General features: G+C 41.7%; 1 protein-coding gene across 2 annotated transcripts; it reads left to right on the forward strand.

The window, feature by feature from the left end:
* The first annotated feature begins 4,319 nt into the window (after positions 1-4,319).
* Positions 4,320-16,607, forward strand: LOC306917498 (serine protease HTRA1B-like). Of its 2 annotated transcripts, XM_079495760.1 has the most exons (12): positions 4,321-5,065; positions 6,109-6,286; positions 7,254-7,353; positions 7,699-7,813; positions 7,955-8,044; positions 8,347-8,395; positions 9,223-9,368; positions 10,605-10,637; positions 11,019-11,118; positions 13,233-13,296; positions 13,558-13,638; positions 16,189-16,607. In XM_079495760.1, the coding sequence occupies exons 1-12, from the start codon at positions 4,895-4,897 to the stop codon at positions 16,355-16,357; spliced, it is 1,296 nt and encodes a 431-aa protein (XP_079351886.1). In that variant the 5' UTR covers positions 4,321-4,894; the 3' UTR covers positions 16,358-16,607. The 2 variants fall into 2 exon arrangements, with proteins under 2 accessions (XP_079351887.1, XP_079351886.1); XM_079495761.1 differs by lacking the exon at positions 13,558-13,638 and having other exon boundaries at positions 4,320-5,065.
* The last annotated feature ends 1,818 nt before the right edge of the window (positions 16,608-18,425 follow it).

Raw genomic sequence — 18,425 nt, forward strand, 5'->3', positions numbered from 1 at the left:
TCACCGAAATCACCCCTCAGATAGCGTCAAGTTACACAACCAGTCCACAACTACACCTGGCACTTCCACTTTGAAATATCAAAATAAAATTGTTATTACAAAAAACACTTAAATTCAGACCTATAACCTAGCATAGGGCCTAGATATAATTTGGCAATTTGAAACAGACAAGGCTACTTTCAAATGATCTGATGAATTGATGAGGACCCCGATATAAACAAGTCTTGGTGTTTTTTCTGGTTATCCTCTCAGTAACAGTTTCTGTATTGATCTGTAGGCTACTTTCGTTTGAACGGTCCCATTCTACAAACTGTGAATAACATTTTCAATCTGAAAACGTTTTGATGCCAATCAAATACTGCCAATACTTTTGTTTTTCTTCTTTGTTTATTTGTTGTTCTCCAGTAGGCTAAATGTTAAATACGATCTCAGGTTACTGGACTAAAACCAAAGCGAGCATATCTTTTAAATTTGTTGAAATCAAATTAAATACAGTTCGATGCTGCAACTCTACAAACTTTAAGATTTCAAAATAAACGCTGAATGGTTCAGCTCATCTCCAAAGACACATGGACAGTGTTGTTGGCGCCCTCCTGTGGCAATACAATGCAAGTACACACCTAAGCAATAAGCATGCATGGCATGGGTCATTGAGTAGGCTACTTTTACCTAAAGTCACGTTCTTGTATTTGTTTTAGGCTATTGAGAATAAGGTTAGAAATAAGTTTAGGGTTAGGCATAGTTTTACTGAGGTTATGGTTAGGAAGGTGGCTCACGGGTAGAGTGCTAAGGTAGAGTGTCTGTTTTGAGGCCGGATGGAAACCGCAAGGTTCCTAGTTCGATCCTGGACTCCCCCAGAGTCCAAATCAGAGCAAGACTCAGATTTTTGAATTGCTCCTGATGTGCAGGTTGGTGCCTTGCATGGTTTCCTCCATCATCGGTGTACTGTATGAATGCGTTTGTGAATGGATAAATGTAATGCAGAATCTATGTAAAGCGATTTGGATGAAAGCACTTTTTAAATGTACCATTTACTGAGGTTAAGGTTATGCATGGATTTACTGTAGGCCTAGGTTTACACATACATTTACTGAGGTTATACATTTAGGAATAAGGTTAGGATTAGACATAGTTTTACTGAGGTTATGGTGAGACACTGACTACCCGGTATATAGTCAAAAAGTGAACTAATAGCTATCACAATGAAACTTCTCCATTACATGTGCTAATTTGCGGAACGATACATTTGAAGATCGGATAAGGCCAGGTTCAAAATTATTGTTTCATTTTCTTGACATATTAGACTCTAAGACACAGGGTGGGGTAGCAACTTATTACTTAAAACCTTTGATTCTAACATGTAAACAAAATTAAATAAGAAGGTTGCCTCTTATATAGATTCTGGAAAGTTATGGCTCATGGACTTCTGACTTATTTTGGTATTGCCATTAACACCTGAAGGCCGAACGGATTGCGGAGTGGTCTTGATAACGGAAGGTCGCCAGTTCGAATCAGCGGTCCGACACGTTCAAATTACCACCGCTGAAGTGCCCTTGAGCAAGGCATTGAACCACTACCATGAAATGTTCTATGAGCAGGGCCTGGCTGGAAACAAGTTCTTGAGCTTAGCCCAGATACCCTGGGTAAATATAGTAACTTTGCTTTGCTTTTTACTACTGACCAGTAATGTAAACTAACCAGAATCTCAACTGAGAATACAGGTTCTGTTTCAAGCTCTGTCTATAAAGAGACACAATTTGGCCATGCAGTTCAAACCTGTCACCCTGCACTGCAGAGCCACTATTACATAGACTTCATAGACAAGCACTTACCTGTTGTTGTTAACTTGTTCTGTAGCTGCTGATGCCCTTTTAGGATGACCAGAATCAAATCCAAACTGTTAATTTGAGGTATTTGTATAAGTATTTGTGTGGAACCGGGGGGACAGGGCGGCGTTAGCAACTTATTACTCAAATGCGTTGTCATATTCGACCATAGGCCTAATAATGCCTATCATTTTATTATTAAACACCTCTGATCTCACATTTGGTTTTAAATGCAAATTTTGGTCATGGGTAGTATGGCTGACTTGGTACCGTAGCCTAGGGGATATTTATCATGTTATTTTAACAGACTTAATAGTAGGCTACATTTTGCAGGAAAGAGGCAATGAGAGCTTTACAACAGAAAGCCAACTATTAGGGGACTATAGGGCATTTGAATTTGTGGGACGCCTTTAAAGTCCTGGCAATGAGGGACTGTCCCACGCAAAGGGGGACATCTTGCTTAGACATAGGTTGGTTAGGTTTAGACATAGTTTCAGTGTTTAATGATGTTGTGTATATCTCAGTTTCAGCCAGACACCATGATGCAACTCTGAAGATATTTATGACACATACACTCAGGGTGTGTGTGTGTGTGTGTGTGTGTGTGTGTGTGTGTGTGTGTGTGTGTGTGTGTGTGTGTGTGCGTGTGTGTGCTTGTGCGAGTGAATGTGAATGTGTGTGTGCGCACGTGTGTGTTTGATAGATCGATCTAAAGTATTATGCAACATCTGCTTTCCAGTAAATCGTGTGTGTGCGTGTGTGTGGTCACTGTTTCTCAGATAATTTGCCGTATAGTGGTCCCCAGCTAAATAATAGAGTTGGTAACCAAATTTGATCTTCAGGGCGTTTCATTTTACGCTCTCAAGCTAGAGTTCAATATTGTCAAACATCTGCGTCACTTAATTTACAAGAAGGCAATTAGAGAATGTAGAATGATTGTTATTTTGATCAACGTTTTGCCTGTTATCTCTCCTAATGGTATACAAACATCAATACAGCATGGAATTGTGGACAAAATCTTATCAAGTTACAACAACATATTCTTTAGTTTTGGATCTGAGAGGCTAAAAGTCATCAAATGGTGGTCTGTGGCTCAAATGCTGAATAAATAATGGACCTTGATAGGAAAAAGCCACAGATCTATCAATCTGAGAATCCCATCAGCAAATATTCTGGAAAACAGCGGCCCAGTCTCTCTTGAGAGACTACAGATCTCTAAAAGCAGTGTCGTAGAACAGGGGTGAAGATTGACAATTTTCATACTGCCGTGGCAAAAGTAGCTGATCTACAAGCTCAAAGTGACGCGTTTTGAACTTGTAGATCAGCTAGTTTCGCTATTTTTGAATTGGAATCCTGAAAAGTCACATTTTTATTTCACTTCAAATACATTTAGTTATAGTTCTTATTACTAGTCATTAAGGTACTAATATAGAATATAAGTATTTAACCCATTTTGGGCAGGAACCCCTTTTGGTGTTTTAAACATTGTTAGCTTGTAGGTCTGCTATTTTTTTTAAATTGTGAAAATATTTATTTCAGAAAACTGGAGGATTTAGAAGATGGGTTAAAGCGGGCATGTTTGCATGTTTGGAATAGTTATTGTATTGGAATCAATCAGTATGCCCCAGGCCATGTATACCGTAGGCGTAGAGGGCCATGTTTCTGGAGTGGTCCAATGTCTGCATTCACAGAAAAAAACTAGGATTCAATGTGAAAATGTATTTGGGATAGAGACAATTGAACAAAGTCACATATGCACACACGCACCCACACACACATACAGTTTACACACACACGCCCTGCTCTCCCTCGGGTCCTCAGATTCCCCTCAGCTCTGTTTAAATCCTGGTCTCCATGGCGATTAGGGTGTTCACTCTAACACAAACACCACGCAATATCCTGATCATTATCAGTGCAAGCCTGACACGTTGTGAGCTTGTAGATCTGTCATTTTAGACACGTTGTGAGCTTGTAGATCTGTCATTTTCGACACGTTGAGCTTGTAGATTTTAGATCTCTGTGTGAAAAAATGTGGGACATTTTGTATTTTATGTACTTTCATTCCAATATGTTATACCATACCATGGTGAATCACATCTTGATGATGTCATCAAGATGTGATTCACCATGTTAATGATTTTTTTTCAGACCTCCAGTTCTAGGAAACACAGAATTGGGGGACTTTTTTTATTATTTCCACACAACACCTCTAATGTATATTAATGACATAGTAAAATGTTGAAAATGAGTGGCATTCCCCTTTAAAACTGTGTTTTACTCAAGTAAAACTTTTTTACTGCAATTCATTCACGTAAAACTGTTTTATTAGAGTATAAATCTTCTTTTTTGTCACATTAATTACTTGTAAATGTAAACCTTGATCAGTTCAGCGAGGGGGTATATATAAACAGCAGATGTTCAACAATAAACGAAACTGTTTATTCTTAAAAGACAGAATGTTCTAGAAAGAAAGAAAGAAAGAAAGAAAGAAAGAAAGAAAGAAAGAAAGAAGTTGTTTATCCCCAGCTGCTCTCTATCAGAAAGCTGCAGTGAGGTCACTTTATCACACGAACACAGAACGGCTCACAACACCCATTCTGAAGACACAGAGCGACCACAACACCCATTCTGAAGACACAGAGACACAGAACGGACCAGAACACCCATTCTGAAGACACAGAGACACAGAACGGACCAGAACACCCATTCTGAAGACACAGAGACACAGAACGGACCACAACACCCATTCTGAAGACACAGAGACACAGAACGGACCAGAACACCCATTCTGAAGACACAGAGACACAGAACGGACCACAACACCCATTCTGAAGACACAGAGACACAGAACAGACCAGAACACCCATTCTGAAGACACAGAACGGACCAGAACATCCATTCTGGAGTGAAGTTTTACATCACAGCCCTGCCCTCTCCTCTACTCTTGGTTCTGTTTACTTTGGATTCGGTTTAGTTTGGGTTCTGTTTAGTTTGGATTAGGTTTAGTTTGAGTTCTGTTTAGTTTGGATTCGGTTTAGTGTGAGTTCTGCTTAGTTCATTGCTTCATCATGTCTTCGTGGTGCATCCTGCGTTGCTTGACCACCTTCCTCCTGCTCTCCTCCTCCTCCTCCTCCCCCAACGCCATCTCCGAGGGAGCGCCGTGTGTCCCGGGGTCTCCGGAGCCGTGCGCGGCCGGGCTGCGGTGCACATGGAGCGGTGGCGTGGAGGCCAGCACCACGGTAAATTAATGTTACACTTCCTTGTATTATTAGGGATCAAGCACAAATGGGCAAAGACCCCATATTGTTTTTGTAATTTGGCCATATGGTAGAGGGTCATGGGAAACGGTCAACAACTGAAGCTCACAGTCATTGGTCAAAGGGCCTCTGACCTTTAGATCTCCCAGATATGATTGTATATTATAGATAGGATTGATAAAGTACTGTATATCATACACACAATCCACGCCTGGGATTTTCGTAGCCTGGTTAACCACTCTCCCACTTGACATCGCATTACCATTCATTTTTGTGGAGTCTGGACGCTGGTTGCGGGAGTACAGCGTTGAAAGACAAACCCTTCACCAATCAACGTAATAAAAAAGTGACATTATCTCCAATCAGTGAACGACACTCGCCCGGAAAACAGAGCCTGATTGGGTCCAAAATCTGGACTGAAGAGTATGACATCACCCCTCTCTATATAATATGACTTATTAGCACTGTATTGTATTGAGTATCAAGTAGTACTTTGCTATAAAAAACCAAGGAAAGTGTTTCTTGTCTCCCAAACATCATTAAAATAAGATCTGGTTGCAAATGGGGTGGCCTTTTAAAAGGTGCATCTCCCTACTGAATAAACCAACGTTGTTCTTAAAGGTCTGGTCTTCTTTTCTTTTTAAATTTTCTGAGCTCAATTTCACCAAAACAAACCCTGAGCCTTTAACATTCAGTAGATTTTCTGTGGTTTTCTGGCTCAAACAAGTGCTCTGTTTTGCCTGTGGACTGTGATGTAACAGTCCACAAATCCCATAATAATGACATAACATGACAATTTGCCAGAAGATTTCACTGTTGAGGGATTTTGCCTGTTTTCATTGCAAAATTAGCAGGCAACAGTGCAACACTATCTCTCTCTCTCTCTGTTTCTGGCACAACAGCGCCACTTTTGCCCCTACTGGTACTCATAGTCATAGGTTAGGACGGACATTGCTGTTCCTTGGAGTGGTTGCACCACTCAAAAATAAAAATACATGAAAAGGAATGTCATGAAACCCTTAAAGGTGCGGTCCCGGAGTGTGGCCTCGGGGGTGTGCGTGTGTGTCAGTCCCGGAGGTCCGGCGGTGTGCGGGAGCGACGGTGTGACGTACCGCGACGTGTGCGAGATGAGGAGGCTGAACGCTGAGGCGCAGACAACCAGCAGCCCTGTGGTCCTAGTGCACGCCGGTGCCTGTGGCCAAGGTAAGACCAGGTCACTGTGATCCTACAGAGCGCTGAAGTCCCGACGTCACTCGCTCATCCCCTGCTGGCTCACAGGCACCTTTTCTCTATGGAGAATAACATGGGGTCATCTTACAATCGTCTCATATAAGAATTGTGGTCCAAAAATAAACAAACTGTCTCGGCAATATTGTCGGGGAGGCGTCTCTGTATCATTTAGGTCACTCATATTTGTCGGTCACTCTGTATCGTTTAAGACCAGTCGGTCACTCATATTTGATAGTCTGTTTCTAGCGAAAATGTAATTTGGCAGCAGTAACATTAGCATTTTATTTATTTTTAAGATTTGTTTTTGGCTTTTCTGCCTTTATTGATAGTTTCAAGTGGAGATAGACAGGAAAGAGGGAGAGAGAGAAGGGGAGAGACATGCAACAAAAGGTCGTCATGAACTGGACTTGAACACGCGACGCGCTGGCCAAAGCCTATATGTGGCATGCGCCTGGACCACTAGGACAGCAGGCACCCCAACATTAGCGTTTTCTCTCAGTCAGTTGATTCTTCATATCCATGAGTTCAACGGCCTAGATGATTTGTTATTTGTTGATTATTTTTCAAACACAGTTCTTATATGAGGCGATCTAAGATCCCCCTATGGGGATTACAATGCAAATAACAAGTACACAAACCCGTGGACTTAGAGCCCTCTACCGATATTGACGTCAGACTTCGGTGCTCTATAGCGCAGTGGTTCCCAAAACCTTTCAGCCCGTGACAAAAACAGAAATTATAGACATTATCCCGGCGGGACCCCAAACTAGTGAAAATAGCTGATCTACAAACTATTAGCCTGAAGTCTTAGAGCAATCATTTATTCATAACGTAAAAAGTTGAAATAGGGAGCAACATTATGCATTTCCTCCTGTGTGTGTGTGTGTGTGTGTGTGTGTGTGTACTTGCGTGTGTGTGCCGTGCACGTGCGTGTGTGTAGTAAAGCATCAGGCTGAAAGTCATCGTTTTCGGTTCAACTTCATCGCTGACGTTGTGGAGAAGATCGGCCCTGCAGTGGTTCACATAGAGCTGTACCGCAAGTATGCACGCACGCACGCACGCACGCACGCACGCACGCACACACACACACAACAGAATTATATCCTGCACCAACCTCCCTCCCTCCCACCCATGAAAAGAAGCTAAACAAAGTCGCACTGTGATCGAACTGCGGCTAAAGCTAAGTGGGGGGGTTGTGCGTTTCTTTTTTTTAATGTTGGCGGTCTCATCGACCAAACCGTCTTCAAAGTTGATGCAGGTGTTAATGTTAGGTTTAAACCAGGGTTTAAAATTTTGGAAACCACCAAACGTTATCGAGTAGGGAGTAAGATTATTTACGATTATGTCTGTCTGTCTGTCTGTCTGTCTGTCTGTCTGTCTGACAGGATGGCGTTTACAAAGCGTGAAGTGGGCGTGGCCACTGCGTCAGGTTTCGTGGTTTCAGAGGACGGTCTCATCGTCACCAACGCTCACGTTGTCGTCAACAAGCACCGCATCAAGGTAAATATAACTCTAACCCTATAACCCTATAACCCAACCCAACCCTAAGGGTTAGATAGGTCAGGTAGGTTATAGGATAACCTACCTGACCTGGCGGAGACGTGCACTTTTTCCAGTTTACTCTGTATTGTCGCCCTCTAGGTGGAGCTGATGAACGGAGCAACGTTCGATGCCAAGATCAAATACACCGACGAGAAAACAGACATCGCTTTGCTCAAGATCGATGCTCCGGTGAGTGAGAGAGAGAGAGTCAGAGTGTCTGTCTGTCTGTCTGTGCGCATGTGTGTAGCACACAGCCAAGACCCGGCCCACAACAGCCCTGCCAATCGAGCTCAGCCGTATTGGCACAACAGGTTGTGTGTGTCGGTCTGGCGAGTGGGAGACTGGAGTTCAATCCCTGCTTCCTGCGCATCACTACACGTGCAACAATCCTAAACAACGTGTGTGTGTGTGTGTGTGTGTGTGTGTGTGTGTGTGTGTGTGTGTGTGTGTGTGTGTGTGTGTGTGTGTGTGTGTGTGTGTGTGTGTGTCAGATGAAGTTACCAGTGTTGGCTCTGGGTCAGTCAGCAGACATCAGACCAGGTGAGTTCACTGAATGGACATTATCATGTTTAATCACTGAATGGGACATTAACACATTTAGTCACTGTATGGTCTATGGGACATTATCCCGTTTAATCACTGAATGGTAAATTGTGCATTTATATAGCGCCTTTATCCAAGGCTATTTGCAGAGATTGTGCATTACATTCACCCTTCACACACATTATAAAAAGGGACACTACAATGTAACGATACAAGCACATGTGTGTGCTGTAAATTGATGTGCCCAAATAAATAAACATATAAAAAAAGATATTAATAAAGTATTATATTACAAGAGAATTCGTTGTGGTCATTGGCAGTCCCTTCTCTCTTCAGAACAGATTATATTGTTGAGGGGCCCCTCCTATGTCCAGCTTTGAGGGTGTGTATAAACACAAACATTGTCCTAACACAAACATTGAATGCCATTGAAAATGAACGGCCATTTTTGAGTACGTAAACATAAACATTGAAGACAAAAGTGAGGACGCAAATTGTGATTGGCCGGAAGGAGATGATGTATGATGACAAGAGCGCCCCTCACTTCACATGGGTGTGATTTTTATTAATGAAGTATCATATTATCTTACAGGAGTTTGTTGTGGCCAGGCAGTCCCTTCTCTCTTCAGAACATATATATATTATTAATAAATATCATATTATCTTACAGGAGTTTGTCGTGGAGATAGTTCTCTCTTCAGAACATATTAGATTATTAATAATAAGGTATTATAATCATATTACAGGAGAGTTTGTCGTGGAGATAGTTCTCTCTTCAGAACATATTAGATTATTAATAATAAGGTATTATAATCATATTACAGGAGAGTTTGTCGTGGCCATAGGAAGTCCCTTCTCTCTCCAGAACACGGTGACAACAGGCATCGTCAGCACAACACTGAGAGGAGGCAAGGAGCTGGGAGCTCAGTTCTCTGACCAGGAGTACATCCAGACGGACGCTATTATAAATGTAAATATATAATGAATGTACATATATAATAATACATCTATTATTAATGTAAATATATATACTAGTACGACGCCTGAGGGCGAGAAGCGACAAGGGCGAGGTCGCGTGCATGCATCCACCTGGGTGACAGCAGACTGCTGGGCGAGCGCTGGCGCTATGGAATGCAGGGGTGCAAATGGGTGGGGGATGGGGTCAAGTCCCCCCCCAGGGTCACATTTGTCCCCCCCACTCTTCTCTGCGAGGGGCAGAGAAGAGTGGCTTTGCTCAACTTGATTTATACTTCTATTCTCCACTCTGTTCGATATATATATATATATATATATATATATATATATATATATATATCTCTTACTGTAATAATCCATTTTCGATCTTAAAATCGATTTGAGACTCACGCGATTAATCGGAAAATCGATTACCAAGCTAGTCTAGGTGCTCTGATAGAAGCTTTGAAAATAATACGTAGGTTACAATAATTAAAGAATATATAGGCTACTACATGTTTAAAACATGCGAACCCTCTGCACTCCTGAAAACTGCCCAGGAACTGATGTCGTTGTACATTTTATATAGAATAGGCTACTTACAGTTGGTCATACAGTGAGTTTTGACCATGAGCTGCTGATAATGTGGTTAAACTTTTACGTTTTGAGTCACATGGGAGGAGGAGAAATCACAGCCAGGTAATTCATAATAATAATAACTGTGCCAAAACGCAGTTTTGTATGTGCATTTCGGGGGGGTTTAGGTAGCGTGGAGGTACTGGTACAACCTCTCTTGAGTCCGACCCCAACCCCTAAACATTACCCCATGTTTTGGGCGTTTGACCCCCCCATCCCCCCGTCCCCTGGGGGGATGGGGTCTTGAGTTTAAATGGACTCATGGTATCAGTCAAAAGGGAGACATCGAAGAGGAAGGATGGATGGGGAAGGATCAACATAATGGAATGTCATAACAGGTCATCTCCATATATGGAGATCTAAGCCATCTGACCTCAAACCTCAAACCCTTAGATTCTAAGGGTTTGAGGTTTGAGGTCAGATGGTAAGAGTTGCTGGCCAATATTGATGACATCAGGGATCTCCATCCCTGATGATGTCACACGCTCCATCCCTGATGATGTCATGCGATATTTGGTCGCAATAATATATATACGGTATGGGATGTTATTAATGTATTTATCAATGTGATTATCAATCATGGATATTAATTCATGTTTCAACGGTTTATTTGCAGTATGGCAACTCAGGAGGACCATTAGTCAATCTGGTAAGAAGGTTCTATGATATTTATTATTTAATATCTATTTGATGTCTATGATATTTAATATCTATTTAATATATTTTTCTTTTCTTATTTTACATATAGTCAGTGCTTTCTTATTTTCATATTTTCATTTCACATTATATTCTTTATTATTTATTTAACCTCTATGATTTGATAATATCTATGATACATCATAGATATATCCAGCAGGTTATGGAAACGGATCTAGCCAACTGAGTTCAACTGAGTGTGTGTGTGTGTGTGTGTGTGTGTGCCTTCGTGCGTGCGACGTGCATGCGTGCGTGTGCATGCATGCATGCATGTACGTGCGTCCGCGCGTGTGTCTGCGTGCATTCGTCCGTGTGTGTGTGCGCGTGTTTGTAGGACGGCGAGGTCATCGGTATCAACACTCTCAAGGTGGCGGCGGGGATTTCGTTCGCTATTCCTTCTGACAAGATCAAACAGTTTCTGTCTGAGACACAAGGTACTTCCTGTCTGAGACACAAGGTACACACACACTAGTCTCACGTAGCCAGACAACTATTCCACATTATATTCTCAGAATGCTATATAGAGTCTGGAACTACACCTCCTGAATGTTATACGAGTCTTTACTACACCTCCTGAATGTTATACGAGTCTTTACTACACCACCTGAATGTTATATAGTCTGGAACTACACCTCCTGAATGCTATATAGAGTCTGGAACTACACCTCCTGAATGCTATATAGAGTCTGGAACTACACCTCCTGAATGTTATACGAGTCTGGAACTACACCTCCTGAATGTTATACGAGTCTGAACTACACCTCCTGAATGCTATATAGAGTCTGGAACTACACCTCCTGAATGTTATACGAGTCTGGAACTACACCTCCTGAATGTTATACGAGTCTGAACTACACCTCCGGAATGTTATATAGAGTCTGGAACTACACCTCCTGAATGCTATATAAACCTCTCCATCAAACAGAGGCAGGTCCCCCAAGATTTCAAACTGGCCAAAGTAACCCCCCTGCACAAGAAAGGGAGCAAATTAGACCCCGGCAACTACCGCCCTATTTCTATTCTTAGCTCCATCTGGAAAGTGATGGAAAAATAGTCTATGAACTGGTTGAAAAGTATCTTGCCACAAAATAATTAATGTACAAATTTCAATCCGGCTTCAGAACATCCCACTCCACTGACACATGCCTCCTCTATTTGAGTGACCAGATCAAACACGAGGTGGATGCTGGCAAATACTGCGGCATGGTCATGCTGGACCTCCAAAAGGCTTTTGACACCATGAACCACTCCATACTGGTTAACAAGCTAAAAGCAATTGGTTTTGATAGCACATCAGTGAGCTGGATGCAATCCTACCTGGAGGGAAGAGAACAGATGGTGGAGGTGAACGGAACACTTCAACTCCTGAATGCTACATAGAGTCTGAACTACACCTCCTGAATGCTATATAGAGTCTGGAACTTGTGAGAATTGAGAGGAAATCTAAGTAAGGAAGCTACCATTTCCGTTCACAAAAATATATTTTGAAAAAATCTTTCCACTAACCACTATTTTTTTCCACTAACCAGCAAGCTATATATGCTTAGATGATTATAATTTATATTAGGATACATTTGCGCGAAGGTCATCAGTAGACCACAGGAAGCTTGCAAATATTTTGATTGTGCACAGATGAGTGTGCAGAGCCTCCCTTTATTTTTTCTTCATTATACTTTTGTGACTCCAAGTTTTTTCGGCAGATGAGCAGTGGTTTTTTTCTTCTTTTTATGTGATTGTAAAGACGAAACTGATATAGGGAGGAGGGTGCACTTCTGCTTTATATTTTACTCATGATCAGAGCTTCCGTTGCTCCAGACTGTATGACGGAAGCATTTATATTTTACTCATGATCAGAACCTCCGTTGCTCCAGACTGTATGACGGAATCATTTATATTTCACTCATGATCAGAACTTCCGTTGCTCCAGACTGTATGATGGAAGCATTTATATTTTACTCATGATCAGAACTTCCGTTGCTCCAGACTGTATGACGGAATAATTTATATTTCACTCATGATCAGAACTTCCGTTGCTCCAGACTGTATGATGGAAGCATTTATATTTTACTCATGATCAGAACTTCCGTTGCTCCAGACTGTATGACGGAATCATTTATATTTCACTCATGATCAGAACTTCCGTTGCTCCAGACTGTATGATGGAATCATTTATATTTCACTCATGATCAGAACTTCCGTTGCTGTATGACGGATATAAAGGAATTTGAAAATTGAGAGGCAACAGTCTCTGGCCATGCCAGACTATACACACGCTGACCAGATCAAACACTTACTGTAGTATGCACGCACACACAAGCATGCACACACACGCGCACACACACACACACACACCACACACACACACGCACACGCACTACACACACGCGCGCGCACACACTACATGCACGCATGTCACGTGCGCACTACACACAGTCTTTCCGGGAAGACAAACGGGCAAGCGACTGCGCCTGCCCGCTCCTTCCCAGTCTACACACACACACACACACACACACACAGGTCGTATTGACGTTTGAACTTTGACCTTCAGCTCTGGCCAAAAACACACTAAAGAAGAAGTACATCGGAGTGAGGATGATGTCACTGACCCCAACGTGAGTCTGTCTGTCTGTCTGTCTGTCTGTCTGTCTGTCTGTCTGCCTGTCTGTCTGTCTGCCTGCCTGCCTGCCTGTCTGTCTGTCTGTCTGTCTGTCTGTCTGCCTGCCTGCCTGCCTGCCTGCCTGTCTGTCTGTCTGTCTGTCTGCCTGCCTGCCTGCCTGCCTGCCTGCCTGCCTGGATAAAGATGTTAAATGTGTGTTTGTGTGCGTGCGTGTGTGCATGCATGCATGCGTGCGTGTGTGTGTATGTGCGTGCAGTGCAGCTGCTGAGCTTCAGGACGTGGATGTGATGTCTGGAGTGTACGTGTTGGAGGTTCTCCCTGGAACACCTGCTGAAAAGTGAGTCATAACACTGATTGATTGATCGAACTGTACGTAAAAAAAACAGTCAAAACGACGGAGGCGAGACAGGTGGTCACCACCCCCCTTATTTTTTCTTCCACTCTGGACATACCTGTATAGTGTTTTATATTTTGTGATGTTATATTGAATTTAGCAATTTTTTCCATGTCATGTTTATGAATTTAATACACAGGACCCGAATGGAAACAAGACCGTTAGGAGTGTTTTGGTGCTATATGCTTTTTGATCAAGGGCTCAATTTTCGTCCATGCTAATCCCCTTATCCCTAAACTACTTTGCCTTTTTCATTTCTTACTATTTTGAAAATAATTTTTTGAATAGTTAAAATAGCCAATCTACAAGCTCACAACAAATAAATAAGTTCTTATAGAGGGTATGCGCATGCTTAAAGTGAATGGCACATCGAGTGGCAAAGCAACATGCAAAGTGAGTTTAACATTGTTTAACGTTGTTTAATGCAATTAAATAGGACTTTTCTGTGTGGATGTATGGGCTGTCAAGGCCAGAAAGTAGTTTTTGCCACTCAGTAGGCGTTCCTGCATAACTTCCGGGTTTGATGATGATGTCACACGCATACACTCTATAGTTATGTTTTAAAATACGAATACGTTTATATTCATTTGTGTTTCAGGTCTACACTGGGAAGTATTAGAAATTAAGTTAATTCACAGCCCCCTTTCTACTGTAAATCAACAACACTCTTTTCTTCCTCCAGGTAATTAGAACGTCAAGTATCTTAATTCCCAGATGAACAGGTATAAGTATACAGGTAATTATTAGTTAACTTCAATACCAGGTTATCAAGTACAGTAAATATTTTAACTCTTCAGGTTAGCAGGTATAAGTATACTTCAAATAATCCGTTTACCAGGTGAGTATAAGTAAACACTTGTATTATGTAAATAGGCTACCAAGAACCCAATGTCCAGTCAGCTAAGTATAATAAAATTACAGTTAGCCTACTTAGACAAAACACATACAAATACAATAACGTACAATTGGTTTATCAAAATGCAAAACAAATAAATCCCAACTCTAGTTGTCAATCAACCTATTTCTCAAACCAACCAGAAAAACACCCCTTATTATTCTAATTAGTGTAAACAATAAACCTATTTGAATTAGGCCTATGCTAAATTAACCTTATAATTATTGTAATTAGCCTATGCCAAACCCTGTTTTAGAATATTTTTAAATCTTATTTTAATTATATGAACTAAACCCAATTTTAGTCTTTTTAGATGTAGGCCTAATTTAAATCCTTTTAGATTAGTAAATGAAAAACCTATTTTAATTGTAACCCTATACCTAGATTATAGGCTACTAACTAACCCCTTTTATCTTAATATATTAAATAACCCCTTTTAGCTTAATATATTAACTAACTCCTTTTAGCTTAATATATTAACACGGTGGAGTAGGCCTACTTCAAAATAAACCAAAAACACTTCAATGAACTTCAAAGCTCAACCTCAAAATTAAACAATAGACTGGCAATGTGGGCCCACAACCTTTCACACCATTACACCCTGGCAATACAAGAATTAAAAACAATTAACCCCCCGTTGCAGGCCTGTATCGATGCTCGCGGGTACGTTGTGGCCTAAAACGGAATGGCCCCTTCGCTCTACTGAGCCAGGAAAATAAAACAAAGGTAGCCTACCTTAGCGTGTGACGAGTGTCTGTGGGTGGGTGGTGATGCTGATGCAACAGTTCAGCTCCTCTCCAGCAGCGAACCGATCTCGACTTCCAAACGAAGAACAGCAGCAGAATGTAGCATGCACATGCAGGCAGGCAGCTCACTTACAGTGTAGAAACATCTCTCCTGTCGTCCCGACGTAGGCCTACAGCAGAGACTTTAGCCCGACAACATCTCTCTGCGCTAATATCGCAGCATATCACGGTTTAAAACGTCTTGTAGACATTCAGTCCGCGTCTACAACATGATTACTGCAGCTTCACTGTAGTTGTCGAGCAGAAACACACATAATGGCAAACTACAGCTAAAATACTATTTTACATTAAATGTTACAAACTTTAGGATCCCACATCAAACGGACGCAGCCTCTCTCTTTCTCCTTGATTGGAAACCACAGGCACCTGTACACTCATGGTGCACCGACTCCTGTTCTCTGAAACTACATTCCCCACATCTGCCAATCACACTAGGTAAGTAGCCTAATATAATTGACTCAATAATGACATCATCATTAAATTGTACGCTTTTCAGCTTTACCCCAAAAATACAGACACATATAGAAAATAAAATCACCAGTCAATGCTACAAAATAAAACACAGTTCCACCAGGTTAATACCCACAAAATGAAATATCCACCGTTACTATTCAACAATGTTTTTTAGAAATAGTAAAAAAGGCAAAGTAGTTTAGGGATAAGGCCATAAGGGGTTTAGCATGGACGAAAGTGTTTGACTGTACTGTAAACTATTCAATCAGGCAAAGTCACCTCTCTCCTCTCCTCTCCTCTCCTCGCCTCTCCTCTCCTCCTCCCCTGTCCACTCTTTAGGGCGGGGCTAAAGAAGGGTGACGTCATCGTCAGCGTGAACAGCGAGCGAATGGCGTCGGTCAATGACGTCAGCGCCGCCGTAAAGCGAGGCGCAGCGTTGCAGACAGTGGTGAGGCGAGGAAACCGAGACGCCACGGTCCTCATCGTCCCCGAGGACGTCAACCTTTAACCTCTGGGGCTTGACCAACGCACCGCCCTGACCCCGGGGCAAATTTAGATTTTAGTTTTAGTCATAGTCTCTTAAATAGTTTTCATTTAGTTTGTCACATTTTAGTCACCTGGAATGTTTCAGTGTTAGTCTAGTTTTAGCCGACTAAATATCGTAAGATTTTAGTTGACTAAATTTGATTTAGTCGACCAAAATGTATTTTGGCGGGCCTTGATGCCGTCGTAATGACTGATTTCACAAAGTGCTCACAAAGTGAGCGCTGCAACACGTTGTAACAAATTGCAATTACTCAAGTAATGTACTTAAATACAATATTTTGGGGTATTTTCTTTACTTTAGGCTACTGGAGAATTTCCAATTGTCAGTACTTTTGTCTCCAGAGGCAAATGTGCTTTTCACAACGCTACAAATATTTGAAAACTTAAAAATGTTTACATGGTCATGTTTCACCTTTGTTCTCTGGACTGGTTGATAGACTTCCGTTGCTTTGACTATGCATGCACCTCCTGGTACCACAGCACCTCAAAGGCCCTTAAAACTAGGCTCCAGACTTCCCAAAACAAACTGGTCAGGCTCCTACTTGGCCTCACCCCCCGAACCCACCTCACCCCTGCCCACTTTGACAGGCTGGAATGGCTTAGGGTCGACGACAGAGTACAGCATCTTGCAATGGGTCTGGTCCACAAGATTCGATACACCACCAAGATACCCATGTACCTGTCTAGATACTTCCCTAATGTTAACGAAGTCCACACCCACAACACCAGAGGAAGTGCAACGAACCATGTACAACCCAGATTCGGCACAAACAAGGGACTAAATTATTTTCGCTCCTATGCCACCAAAATGTGGAACACCCTACCAATAGTCATTAAGACATGCAAATCCCTTGACTCCTTCAAAACCGCTCTCAAAGGGCACCTACGGACGGCTGCAATTCGAAACTGGCCTCCGTAAAATCTGAATCCCCCCCCACCGCCCACCCCTTTTTCCCCTCACTATATGTTTATTTTCCCTTTTTACCTCCCTTATGATGAATTCCTGTTCTGTTCTTTGACTATATAGAAGTGTCTATTTGTACGTCTCTAAATGTTTTGATGAATTGAACAAGGTGGACCCTCTTGTAAACAAGTGTAATGCTTAATTGGGTCGTCCACTCACAGTTAACAGTCTTTGTATTGAGTTTGTGCTTGAAATGTACTGTAATTCTGCAAACTGTTAATAAATAATTCAATCAAACAATCAAACCCGAGCTCTGGCAGAGCAACTACACAAGCCTCAACAAATGGTAACTGTACTGTTCCCAGGTGTAACAACTCATTCGGACAGTCTGCCTTCTCAGTAAAGGGGGCAAACCTTTGGAACTCTTTGCCTACGGGTCTAAAACTAGAGACGGATGGTAATGTGTTCTACAGAGGACTCAAACTATGGTTGAAATCAAATCATCTGTGCCCACATGTATAGTGTCTGACTGGTTACCTGAGTGATTGTGTTTGCTTTTGTTTTGTAGGTCAATGTAACGGGTATTGTCATTTTGTTGTAAAATATTATTAGTAGCCTATATATTCCTCTTTTTGTACTCAATTGGGTATTTTAAACTAAAGTGTTACCGTCTTTTTAGATCACCACTTTGACTAAAGCCTTTATCACAAACATTGCAACTAAAGGGCTTTTCCCCTGTGTGAGTCCTCATGTGTGTTTTTAGAGCACCACTTTGACTAAAGCCTTTACCACAAACTTTGCAAATAAAGGGCTTTTCCCCTGTACGAGTCCTCATGTGTGAGTTTAGATCCCCCCCACCCCCACCCCTTTTCCCCCTCACTGTATGTTTCTTTTCCCTTTTTACCTCCTTTATGATGCATTCCTGTTCTGTTCTTTGGCTATACAGAAGTGTCTATTTGTACGTCTCTAAATGTTTTGGTGAATTGAACAAGGTGGACCCTCTTGTAAACCCGTCCACTCACAGTCTTTGTATTGAGTTTTGCTTGAAATGTATCCTACTGTAATTCTGCAAACTGTTAATAAATATTTCAATCAATCAATCAATCAAAATTGCCCTTTAGACCAA

The sequence above is a fragment of the Electrona antarctica genome (assembly GCF_951216825.1).
Source record: "Electrona antarctica genome assembly, chromosome: 24".
Taxonomy (NCBI): domain Eukaryota; kingdom Metazoa; phylum Chordata; class Actinopteri; order Myctophiformes; family Myctophidae; genus Electrona; species Electrona antarctica.

What these genes read in the sequence shown, in the direction of transcription:
- LOC306917498 (XM_079495760.1), top strand. Translation starts at nt 4,895, where the DNA reads ATGTCTTCGTGGTGCATCCTGCGTTGCTTGACCACCTTCCTCCTGCTC. An exon ending in CGCCGGTGCCTGTGGCCAAG is followed by an intron (nt 6,287 to 7,253) that starts GTAAGACCAGGT and finishes GCGTGTGTGTAG; the next exon opens with TAAAGCATCAGGCTGAAAGT. An exon ending in AGACGGACGCTATTATAAAT is followed by an intron (nt 9,369 to 10,604) that starts GTAAATATATAA and finishes GTTTATTTGCAG; the next exon opens with TATGGCAACTCAGGAGGACC.